Here is an 11,340-nt window from a genome sequence, read left to right as displayed (position 1 = left end):
TTTAGCTTGTTTCTTTATTTTCCTCCAGAATAAGAGATTAAATTATTACAAAAGCAGTTCAATGTAGTTAAATTAGTCATTCATATGATTCTAACATGCTGCAGTGTGTGTGTGTGTGTGTGTGTGTGTGTGTGTGTGTGTGTGTGTGTGTGTGTGTGTGTGTGTGTGTGTGTGTGTGTGTGTTGTGTGTGTGTGTGTGTGTGTGTGTGTGTGTGTGTGTGTGTGTGTGTTGTGTTACACATATAGGACTGCATGAGACAGCATGGTTTCATCAAATCCATGCATCCTATATCTTGGCTGAAGTAATGGCTAAGGAAAATAACTTATATTTCATAAACAATGACGTCTCTGCAGTGTTTATGATAATGTTTTATCTTATCTTGTACCTATCTTTGGTCTGGGAGGTGTAACTTATCATGATACAAGCCTTCTAAAACATGTTAAAGTGTTACAAGAGGAGATAAATGCATGAATTTAAAGTTCATGTTTGGAGACCAACCTTCACAGTTTGGAGGCTCACGCTGGTGAGGAGACACCATTAGTTCTAGTAACACCTGGGCTCCCAAGACCTATTCTGACAGGATGGACGTTACAGGACCCTCAAGGATTCCAGTTGGATGATTGGAGGATTATTTAGGAGGATTGGGATGAACAAACTGATTTCAGTGGTGATCGGCTAAATGAGTGAGTGAACCCACCACCAAGGATGAAATCTGCTAGCTTTAAAAATCAGCTGCTCTAAATAAGCGTGAAGGTCAGAGAGGAGCTCTAGGATGGACACGGATAAAGGAACTGTAATGTAGAGGTAAAGTAGGGCAGGGCCAACGTTAGCAGCTGTCATATGGTCCATCTGAAATGTTTGACTTTCATTTAGCTTGTTATGTGACAGGTTAGAGCACAGTCTCATGTTAGAGTTTTGTCATGAGAACATACCTCACATGCTGATGGCATCATTTCTCAAAATAAAGAATAATTTTAATCACAACTGAAACTTACAATCGAAGAAAAACCTCGTCCAATCAATGTGCATGTCCTGTTCTCACTGACTGCATAGAAATCCCTCTATCAAATTGTGTGTGTGTGTGTGTGTGTGTGTGAGTGTGTGTGTGTGTGTGTGTGTCCGTGTGTGTGTGTGTGTGTGTGTGTGTGTGTGCGTGCGTGTGCGCGTGCGCGTGTGTGTGCGTGTGCACGTGCGCGTGTGTGTGTGTGTGTGTGTGTGTGTGTGTGTGTGTGTGTGTGTGTGTGTGTGTTTCTGCTCTGTCTTCTCGATCCCCAGTGAGTCGTGGTGGATGGCTGTTTATACTGAGCCAGGATCCTCTGGAGGTTTCTTCCTGTTAAAAGGGTGTTTTCCTCTCCACTGTCACTATATGCTTGCTTAGTATGAGGATTGCATCAAGTCACTGACACTAGTCAGTTTGCTGGGTTCCTATAGGAAACATTATTTCTGATTGGCTTAATGAACTGACCTGTATTGGAATGTTTATTATGTGAAGTGCCTTGAGACGACTCTTGTCGTGATTTGGCGCTTTATAAATAAACTTGAATTGAATTGAATTGAATGACCATAGGTGAGGGTAGGAACGTAGATTGAGCGGTAAATCGAGAGCTTCACCTTCTGACTCAGCTCTCTCTTCACCATGACAGACCGGTACAACGCCCGCATCACTGCAGATGCAGCACCTATCCGCCTATCGATCTCACACTCCATCTTTCCCTCACTCGTGAACAAGACCCCGAGATACTTAAACTCCTCCACTTGGGGCAGGACCTCATCCCTGACCCAGAGAAGGCATTCTACCCTTTTCTGAATCAAGTCCATGGTCTCAGATTTAAAAGAGCTGATTCTCATCCCAGCTGCTTCACACTCGGCTGCAAACTGCTTCAGCAAAAGCTGAAGATCACGTTCTGATGAAGCCAACAGGACCACATCATCTGCAAAAAGCAGAGACCTGATCCTCAGGTCACCAAAAGTGGGGGCAACTCCAAAGTGGAGTCCAGACAGACGTGGATGTGGGACCATGAACAGAGACGATGGAGTTTACTCATTGGATCGCGCATGGGACTACATGCTCAGAGAGGGGAGAGCGGGCAGCAGAGGGCGACAACGTCCTCTGCTGCCCGCGGATAAGCGGAGTAGGAGGTGACGCTACCATCTACATCAGCTCTGAGGAAGTTTGCAGCCGCAAACAAAACCGTCAGCAAGGTAAAGAAAAACCTTATCTGTGTTTAAAAAAGAACCAAAAATGGAATTGGAGTCCAGACCCTCTCAAGCAAACTGGTTCCAGAGCCAGAGCCATGCTTTGAGGTGAGTCCGACTATATGTAGAACCTCTCAACTTCACACACCAACTCAGGCTTCTGCCCCACCAGAGGCGACATTCCACGTGCCAAGAGCCAGCTTCTGTAGCCGAGGATCAGACCACCAAAGTCCCCGCCCTCGACTACCTCCCCTCACACACTGCACCTGACCCCTTTGGCCCCTCCCACGAGTGGTGAGCCCTCTTTGGGCTATGCCCGTCTGGGCTCCATGGGAAAAAGCCCAGCTACCAGGCGCTCGACAACATGCCCTGGCCCCAGAGGGGTCCCTGGTGACCCGCGTCTGGGCGAGGGAACACTGCTTCTGTTTTTCTTCATAAGAGGTCTTTGGGCTGCTCTTTGTCTGATCCCTCACCTAGGGCCTGTTTGCCATGGGTGACCCTACCAGAGGTATAAAGCCTCAGACAACATAGCTCCTAGGATCATTGGGACACTCAAACCCCTCCACCACGGTAAGGTGGCAGCCTAGGGAGGGGCACTTTTAATTTAATTTAATTTAATTTAATTTAATTTAATTTAATTTAATTTAATTTAATTTAATTTAATGTAATTTAATTTAATTTAATTTAATTTTTCATCCATTCATTATCTAAACCACTTTTCCAGTAGGGTAACAGGGAGCTGGTGTCATCAGCAGTCATTGGCAAGAGGCAGGAAGACAAACTGGACAGATTGCCAGTCCATCATTGGGACACAGAGAGACAACCAGTCACGTGCCCACTCACACCTGGGGACAATTTCGAGTCTCTGGTTAATTTAACATCCATGTTTCTGGTCTGAGCAGAATTCCACGCATGCAGAGGACACGAAAACTCCACATGGAAGGCAGCACAGGCGGGATTCGAACCGACATCCATCTTGCTGCGAGACATCAGTGCTATCAACTGCACTGCACATTATTTTATCTTATTACTCAGGGTTGGCGTGTTTAAGGCAATCCTGTTTGTGTTTAAGGCGTTAAACTCAGGGGCACCTAAATACCTTTCTGACATCATCCACCGACGTGTCCCGGTGCGTTTGTGGCAAGGTGGAGAAACGAGGGCCCGGGCGGGATTCGATCCCCAGACTCCCGGGTGAGAGTCATGCACGCTCTAACCAGTCAGCTTAAGGGACATCCCCGTGGCCAAGTAGCCAAGGCGCATGATCAATCGGGACATTGTGACAGGACGCTCACACTGTCACACGTTCCCTTAGGTCAGCTGACCAGAGACTATTAACTGTGCCCAGGTACAGCCTGAAGTCTCGTGGGAGTCGTGCCTTTTCAGTGCTCGGACCAAGTCTTTGGAATGAGCTGCAAGCCGACGTAAAGCAGGCCAAATCACTGGAAACCTTTAGAAGCCGACTAAAAACACATCTGTTCTCGTTGGCGTTTGGACATTGAAGTTGGGATTGCGTGGGCAGCATCACTTTGAATGTGTCTGGATCTGATTCTGGAAAAAGGACCGATATGGATTGCAAACTTGTACTCGGGAATTCTTATTGCATTTTAAATGGTTATACGTCTGTTTTATTGTTGTGATTTTTATTGGTGTACAGCGCTTTGTTTGTCCGTTTGGGGCATGTGAAAGCGCTTTATAAATAACGTTGATTTGATTTATTTTAGTTTATCAGTGTATTTTCATGTGATGTCCAAAATGTGAATTAAAGGACAACAGGGAGCTCATTTTAAATCAACGTCAGCCCGATGTGATGGCTTAGTCTCAGCTCCAGGATTATTAGTTTTATTTTGAGCCATTTAAAAATATATCATAAAGCTACAAGTACAACAAACTACCGAGCAGATCAGTTTATGAAATGCAAACACCTTCGTTTCACCACTAATAATGGTATTTTCTATTTAACTGTATTGTATTCTAACGTATAAATGCTATTCTGTAATTTACATTTGCAACTGAAAATCGCCCCGACAGCTAAGTACCATGGGTTCAACCTTGGGTCAACATGTTACCTGAACAGCGTCCTGCAGGTTCTGTTCACGACCAAAGAGTTCAGAGATAATGTGATCAGGTTGGTTGTTGTTCTGGGTTCATTAATATGAATTTAAATGACCCCTGTGTAACAGCTGACTTCTGATTGTTTAGAACAAAGGTGGAGAATCCTGGTGCAGATTTTATCGATCGCCATCTTAAACATCTGTTCACTGAGTTACAGAATCGGAAAACTAAGACACGCAGAATATTAAAGGCTCTGAGCATTAATAGCGGTAAGATATTTAAACATGTTTTTATGTATTTTAACTGAGCTGTTTTTAAGGTTCACTGGCTAATGAAATACTGCCTTTAACAAGACTTTCTAAAAATCCTCATTGGCTAGGAAATAAATCAAAACATCAACATTTCTGACTCTAACCAATATACTTTTCCCCATGTCATTAAATTTGACAATAAAAAAAGAAAACGTGTGTAGGTTTGTGATGGCCGTGTCCCTGAATCACCTCCAGTCATATGACGGGGCTCAACATAATACATGTCACAGCCCCACCTAGTGGACAACTGTTGTTTCTGCACACACCTGTAGTTATCGTCCATGTATCGTTATTGAGGTGAAATCCTCAATATATCGTGATATTGATTTTAGGCCATATCGCCCAGCCCTACCATGTAGTAAATAATTAAAGCCTACCTGATTTTTAGATGAGAAATGAGAAGTTTAATGAGAAATTAATGAGAAATTAAAATCAATAGTACAATATAATATAACAAAGAAACATTTGCAGGTTTACAAGCAAACACACAACTTACACAATGCTAAGAATGGGCGCGGGCAGAAGCATAAGCTTATAAGCCCAGCCCCCCAAACCCTTTGAACTTAAACAAAATTTTAGAATGGCGTACCGATTCCATAATTTTTACATCATGTTTGAAATGTATGGGAATATATTCAAATCCCCATTCTAGCTTCATAAAAAAAAGACCTTTAATGTTTTATGCATTTTTTCATTGACTTGATTCATAATATTTAATCACATTTGATTTAAACATACCCTTAAACTTTACCATTGTTGAACAATCTTTTTGCTCCTGGTCTAATTTATTCCACACATCAACCCCAACACAAGAAATACAAAGTTGTTTCATTTTAGTTCTTACTTTAGGCTTTCTAAACATTTTATACCCTCTGAGATCATAAACACTCTCTCTGATCTGGAACAGATCCTGAATTTGTTTTGGCATCAAATTATACATCACTTTATACATAAACTGTGCAGTTCTTAATGTAACTAATTCTCTTAGCTTTAATACTTTTAAATGAATAAAAAGTAAATGTGTATGCTCTCTACAAGCTGCTTTATTTACAAGTCGGATTGCTCTCTTTGAATTATAAACAAAGGCTTTAAGTGGGTTTCGTAGGTATTTCCCCACACTTCAACACAATACATGAAATAAGGCAGAAATAAGGAACAATACAAAAGATATAAAGCTTTTTCATCTAAAAATTCTTTAACTTTATAGAGAACTACTAATGATTTCGATAACTTTGCTTTAATTGAGTCAATATGCGGTTTCCAACTTAACTTTTTTTCTATGGTTACGCCAAGAAATTTTATTTCATTCGCTCTTTCAATTTCTGTATTATTTATTTTGAGATTTGTATCCACTGTAATTGCTCTATTAGTAAATATGATAAATTTTGTTTTATTTAAATTTAAAGTTAATTTATTTAAGTTAAACCAACACTTTAATGCATTTAATTCTTTCTCAACCTTGTCCATTAATGTTATTAAATCTTTCCCAAAACTTAGAACATTAGTATCATCTGCAAATAGTATGAAATGCAATGATTGAATAAATACACACGAGTAATTCTATTTTTGCCTCGCAGTCAATGAACTCCAGGATGCTGCAGAGTACTTTGAGAAGATTTTAAGTAAAACCAGTCCTGATGCAGCAAAGGTAAAACTTTATTAAATCAACAAAGACATTTGCTCTGAAAATATTTTGTAGGATTGTGTTTGTTTATCTCTGCAGATCTTCCATGGTCAGATGACACACAGAACCACTTGTTCTGAATGTGGCACACAGAACGACACAGATGGACCTTTCTGGCATCTTCCTCTTGAGCTGGTAGATTCCTCCAGTGGGAACTACAGCGTGGTGAGAATCAGACTCACTTTGAGCTTCTCAGTGTGTTTCTGTAGCACAAATACAAACGTTTCATCTAAATGTTGCTGCTATTGATGATCTGCCAGCTGATGAACGTTTCTTAGCTGTAAATACGTCGTTTACACTGGCTGTTTATCAGGTTTCCTTCCAGTAAGTCTTTAGATGCTGTCTAAATGACCTTTGCTTGGTCACACAACCAGGAACTGACAGGACACGGTTACCAGAAATGATCCAACACATTCAAGCTAGAACAGTGTTCCTGGAATAATACGATTGACTTATAAATTCACAGAGATAAGCCCTGTCATAACTTCTGTTCTAAAACTCAACCTGGAAGGATAACATACAGCTCGCCTTTTTGTTCTTTTTATTCTGAAGATCTGAGTTGTTCAAATGTGCTTAACTTCAAACTTTTCACTTGAAACTATCTTTTACTCCATAAATTGTTCATTAGCACGTTGTTTGTCAGAGTTTTTCTCATCAGTAAACAAAAGCACCTTTTTCAGGATGGCGGCATCGAGACGGTTTTCAGAGCCTCCGAGTTTAGTGGAGAAAACCAGATATACTGTTAGTCACAGTTAGTTAGTTAGTGAGAGTTAACGCACTTCAGAGTTTTTGGTCTTTAATAAAATGATATACAGACATGGACAAAATTGTTTGATGAAAGAAAAACCCACAGTTGTTACAGAAATAACTAAATATCTAATTTATACTTCTCCGTCAGCCGCACAAGGGAGAGACGCACATTGACAGAGACGTTTTGCTCTCGGACTTCTCCGTCTGCTGGGGAGTGTTTGAAGACAATTCCCCGCCAGGACAACAGAGGGCGTAGCACTTTTCCGTGGTATCCTGTCACCATTACAGTCACGTATTCAGTCCACGATGGTGTATCTATACTGTGTTTACATTGTTTTAATGTATGGTTTTGTTTTTATGAGTCTTTTTACCGCTGACAATTTTGTCCTTGATTCCTCTCCACCTCTTTACGCAACACATTCTCACTCCCAGCACGTCCAAAACAAACGCTTGGTCAGCCACCATCCGCCTCAGACCCTTGACGCCAAAAGTGCCCTTTTTCGTTACTTATGTGCGAAAAGGGTTTTTTCCCTTTTCTGACTGCAGATCCCAATGCAGCGTAAAACTGACTCAATGGGATGTCCGCTGATGCGGCACCGAACCAGCTCATTTAATCGCACCTAAACCTTAATGTTTCACTATTTATAACCTTCCCCTCACCCTCACCCTAACCTTAACCCTCTTGCTACCTAAAACGTTACTCTCACTGCATTCTGACTGTGAATTTTCGTATTTGCTGCCCAAGGGGAACATTAGAACATACCTTCTGGCGAGGGGGAGGTTACAAATACCCTCTACTGTTAACCACCACCGTGGTAGTTGAAACCTCCCCCTCGCGTTGCCTCGGTCCAAACCCGACCAATGACGAGGCGGCTCCCGCCGTTCACTTCATAGAGCCGGCTTTTAGAGCGACCGACACATCACTAACGTGTTCGCTAGCAAGATGGTTAAGTTTAGGATAGGGGTGAGGGGAAGGTTAAAAAAGAGGATAAGGTTAGGTTGAGGTACAATGAGCTTGTTTGGTGCCCTGGCTGCAGACATCCCATCGCGTCAGTGTAACGCTGCATTGGGATCTGCAGTCAGAAAAGGGAAAAACCCTTTTTGCACATAAGTGACTAAAAAGGGCACTTTTGGTGTCAGGGGTCTGACGCGGAGGGTGGCTGACCAAGCATTTGGTTATGACGCGCTGGGAGGGAGAACGTGTTGTTTTATGTGATCAGGACCTCTAAAGTCACGTTTCTCATTTTTTCCATCCACGAAAAAAACACTTGCTGCATGTCTTTTTACTCCTTCAGTCACGGGTGAGTAAAAGTTCATATTTTCAGACTGTTCCGTGTCTGCTGCTAAACATGTCTTTACCTTTTGAAGCAGCAAAGACGGTGCTGTTGATGAATTTACAGGAAGCAGTGTCCTGACCAATTACAAGCTTGCTCTTTCAACGGATAGTTAAAAATTGGGGCGTGTCAACCATGCTTCAATGGAATTAGTTAAAAAATAAACTCATGGAACAGGCCTGGACAAAAATGATGGTATCCCTAACTAATATTTTGTTGCACAACCTTTTGAGGCAATCATTGCAGTTAAATGATTCCTGTCACTGTCAATGAGACTTCTGCACCTCTCAGCAGGTATTTTGGCCCACTCCTCATTAGCAAGCTGCTCCAGTTGTCTCAGGTTTGAAGGAGGCCTTTTCCAGACAGCATGTTTCAGCTTCTTCTAGAGATGCTCACTAGGATTGAGGCCAGGGTTCATATGAGGCCACTTAAGATTAGTTCAATGTTTGCCTGCTAGCCATCCTTGGGTGTCTTAGCTGTGTGTTTTGGGTCATTGTCCTATTGCAAGACCATGACTTGTTACTGAGACCAAGCTTTCTGACACTAGCCGGCACATTTCTCTCTAGAATCCCTTGGTAGACTTGAGATTTCATTGTACCATGCACAGATTCAAGACACCCTGTGATGCAGCAGCCCCAGAACATAACACAGCCTCCATGTTTCATGGTAGGGACAGTGTTCTTTTCTTGATATGCTTCATTTCTCCATTCTTGTCTCATCTGTCCACAGGACATTCTCGCAGAAGCTTTGTGGCTTGTCAACATGTAGTTTGGCATATTCCAGTCTGTATTTTTCATGATTTGTTTTCAACAATGGTGTCCTTCTTGGTCGCCTCCCATGTAGTCCACTTTGGCTCAAACAATGACGGATGGTGAGATCTGACACTGGTGTTCCTTGAGCTTGAAGTTCACTTTGGACGTCTTTAGAAGTTTTCCTGGGCTCCTTTGTTATAATTCGGATTATCCGTCTCTTTGATTTGTCATCAGTTTTCCTCATGTGCCCACGTCCAGAGAGGTTAGCTACAGTCCCATGGATCTTAAATTTCTGAATAACAAGTGCAACCAAGTCACAGGAACATCTAGCTGCTTGGAGATGGTCTCATAGACTTTACCTTTAATGCTTGTCTATAATTTTCTTTCTAATCTCCTGAGACAACTCTTTCCTTCACTGCCTTTGGTCCATGCGGAGTGTAGTAAACACCATGTCACTAAACAACATAGTGATGACCTGGAGCCCCATAGATAGGCCCTCTGACTGTCTACATGATTGTAGACACCTGTGATGTTCGTTAGTGACACACCTTGAATTAACATGGTCACATTATTTTCTAGGGGTACCATCATTTTCGTCCAGGCCTGTTCCATGAGTATATTTTTTTAATAATTCAGCTGAAGCATGGTTCAAAGTCAAGGTCTGACTGTCATTAAATAGAATTTTTATTTATTATTACTTTTGCCAGATTCAAGTTATTTCTGTGACCACAGTGTGTTTTTCTTTCATTGACAGAAGGGTACCAACATTTTTGTCCACATCTGTAGGTATAACAACATTTCAACATCTGGGGATATTAGTTTTTATCATTTACAGATATGTTATGAAGCTCCATCCAGATGTTCTGATTCTGCTGCTGAAGAGGTTCGACTTTGACCATCATCACATGTCGGATCCAAATCATCAGGTCTGTTGACAAACTTCCACGTCGTGTCTCTGTGGGTCAAATCTCTTTTCATCCTGTGTGCTCACTTTGGTTTTGATCTGGTTTTGTAAAACAGCCTCCTTGGCATTTAAGGGTTGAGGCTCTGCTGCTGTTGTGCTTTTAAAACACAGTAAAGATTTTTTACTTTCACCTTTTCTCCTGATGAATTGAAATTCATAAGAAGTCACATGAATACCCGGGTGACTACTACAGTCTCTTAAATGTTGACATCTAGTTTAACTGTGTGTTATTTCCTTATTGCTGTTTTTAATTTAATATAAAACTGTCAAAAGATTAAAACCACTGTTAAATACATTTGTTTCCACATGGTCAAAGTAAAGTATGTTGTTTAAACGTGACTTTCATGAAACATTTTGCTGCAAAAAACACTCCTCAGCCACATGATCTCTTCTGAGAAAAAAAGGTAACTTCCTGCAATCAGCAGTATGAACTCAGATGAGGAAACATATTCACACAAATGAACTCAACAGATTACATTTACATAAATCTGTAAATAAGCTGCTATTTTGCTGCAGCTCTTATCACAACCTAATACAGTGGTGTCCAAACCTTTATCCTCTGGGACGCCCTCACCTGTGTCCAGGACAAGCCAGGACGCCCAACACCACCTCCTACCTGCTCACACACATTAAATCTGAATAATTATAACCTTTATACAGACGCAAACAGTTATAACTCTTATACAGAGCTTAGCGTATACTAAAAGTCTGTAAATGGGATTTTATTAATGTCATTTTTTACAAATATAATCTCCGAAACCTACTTTCGGAGGGGTATGCAGACAAATGCCAACCCCCTTGCTTAAATAAAGGTCACAGCTGTAAACTCGGTTCAAAGTCAATAGGATACTGTACAACGAAAAACAGAAGCAAGCATAAAATGTAGTTTTCTATGGGGTGCCATTTGTAAAGTCAAACAGTCATAATCTAACAGCAATATTTTTTGGTTATTTAGCATATCATAGGAGAAAAAAATTGGGAGTTCACTTTTTTGAAGTCATATTTTCATCATGTTATTCATACATTTATAAATGTTAAAGTTTCCAAATAAATATTTAGTTAGCAAGCTAAATATTGAACTTATAGTTAAATATTTATTTTGCAAACTAAATATTTAGGTCTGATCTAAATATTTAGTTTGTAAAATAAATATTTAATTCACTAACTAAATATTTAATTTACGAATTAAATATTTATTTTGGAACTAAATATTTAATTTGTAAATTAAATATTTATTTTCCGAAATAAATATTCAGATCCCAGCTAAATATTTATTTTGGAGCTAAACATTTAGTT

General features: G+C 40.7%; 1 protein-coding gene across 5 annotated transcripts; it reads left to right on the top strand.

The window, feature by feature from the left end:
- The first annotated feature begins 331 nt into the window (after positions 1-331).
- Positions 332-11,046, top strand: LOC107372390 (ubiquitin carboxyl-terminal hydrolase 46-like). 5 transcript variants are annotated; one of them, XM_054747721.2, is made up of 8 exons: positions 341-684; positions 1,645-2,203; positions 4,226-4,322; positions 4,397-4,518; positions 6,138-6,208; positions 6,260-6,409; positions 7,143-7,262; positions 9,916-11,046. In XM_054747721.2, the coding sequence occupies exons 2-7, from the start codon at positions 2,032-2,034 to the stop codon at positions 7,248-7,250; spliced, it is 720 nt and encodes a 239-aa protein (XP_054603696.2). In that variant the 5' UTR covers positions 341-684; positions 1,645-2,031; the 3' UTR covers positions 7,251-7,262; positions 9,916-11,046. The 5 variants fall into 5 exon arrangements, with proteins under 5 accessions (XP_054603698.2, XP_054603696.2, XP_054603695.2 ...); XM_054747723.2 differs by lacking the exon at positions 7,143-7,262 and having other exon boundaries at positions 332-684; XM_054747720.2 differs by lacking the exon at positions 9,916-11,046 and having other exon boundaries at positions 345-684; positions 7,143-9,885.
- The last annotated feature ends 294 nt before the right edge of the window (positions 11,047-11,340 follow it).

The sequence above is a fragment of the Nothobranchius furzeri genome, chromosome 2 (genome assembly GCF_043380555.1).
Source record: "Nothobranchius furzeri strain GRZ-AD chromosome 2, NfurGRZ-RIMD1, whole genome shotgun sequence".
NCBI classification, from domain to species: Eukaryota; Metazoa; Chordata; class Actinopteri; order Cyprinodontiformes; family Nothobranchiidae; genus Nothobranchius; species Nothobranchius furzeri.
Note: the sequence above shows the minus strand (reverse complement) of the source record. Positions and strands in the feature narration are given on the sequence as shown.

What these genes read in the sequence shown, in the direction of transcription:
- LOC107372390 (XM_054747721.2), top strand. Translation starts at nt 2,032, where the DNA reads ATGGAGTTTACTCATTGGATCGCGCATGGGACTACATGCTCAGAGAGG. An exon ending in GGCTCTGAGCATTAATAGCG is followed by an intron (nt 4,519 to 6,137) that starts GTAAGATATTTA and finishes TTTGCCTCGCAG; the next exon opens with TCAATGAACTCCAGGATGCT. An exon ending in CCAGTCCTGATGCAGCAAAG is followed by an intron (nt 6,209 to 6,259) that starts GTAAAACTTTAT and finishes AATATTTTGTAG; the next exon opens with GATTGTGTTTGTTTATCTCT.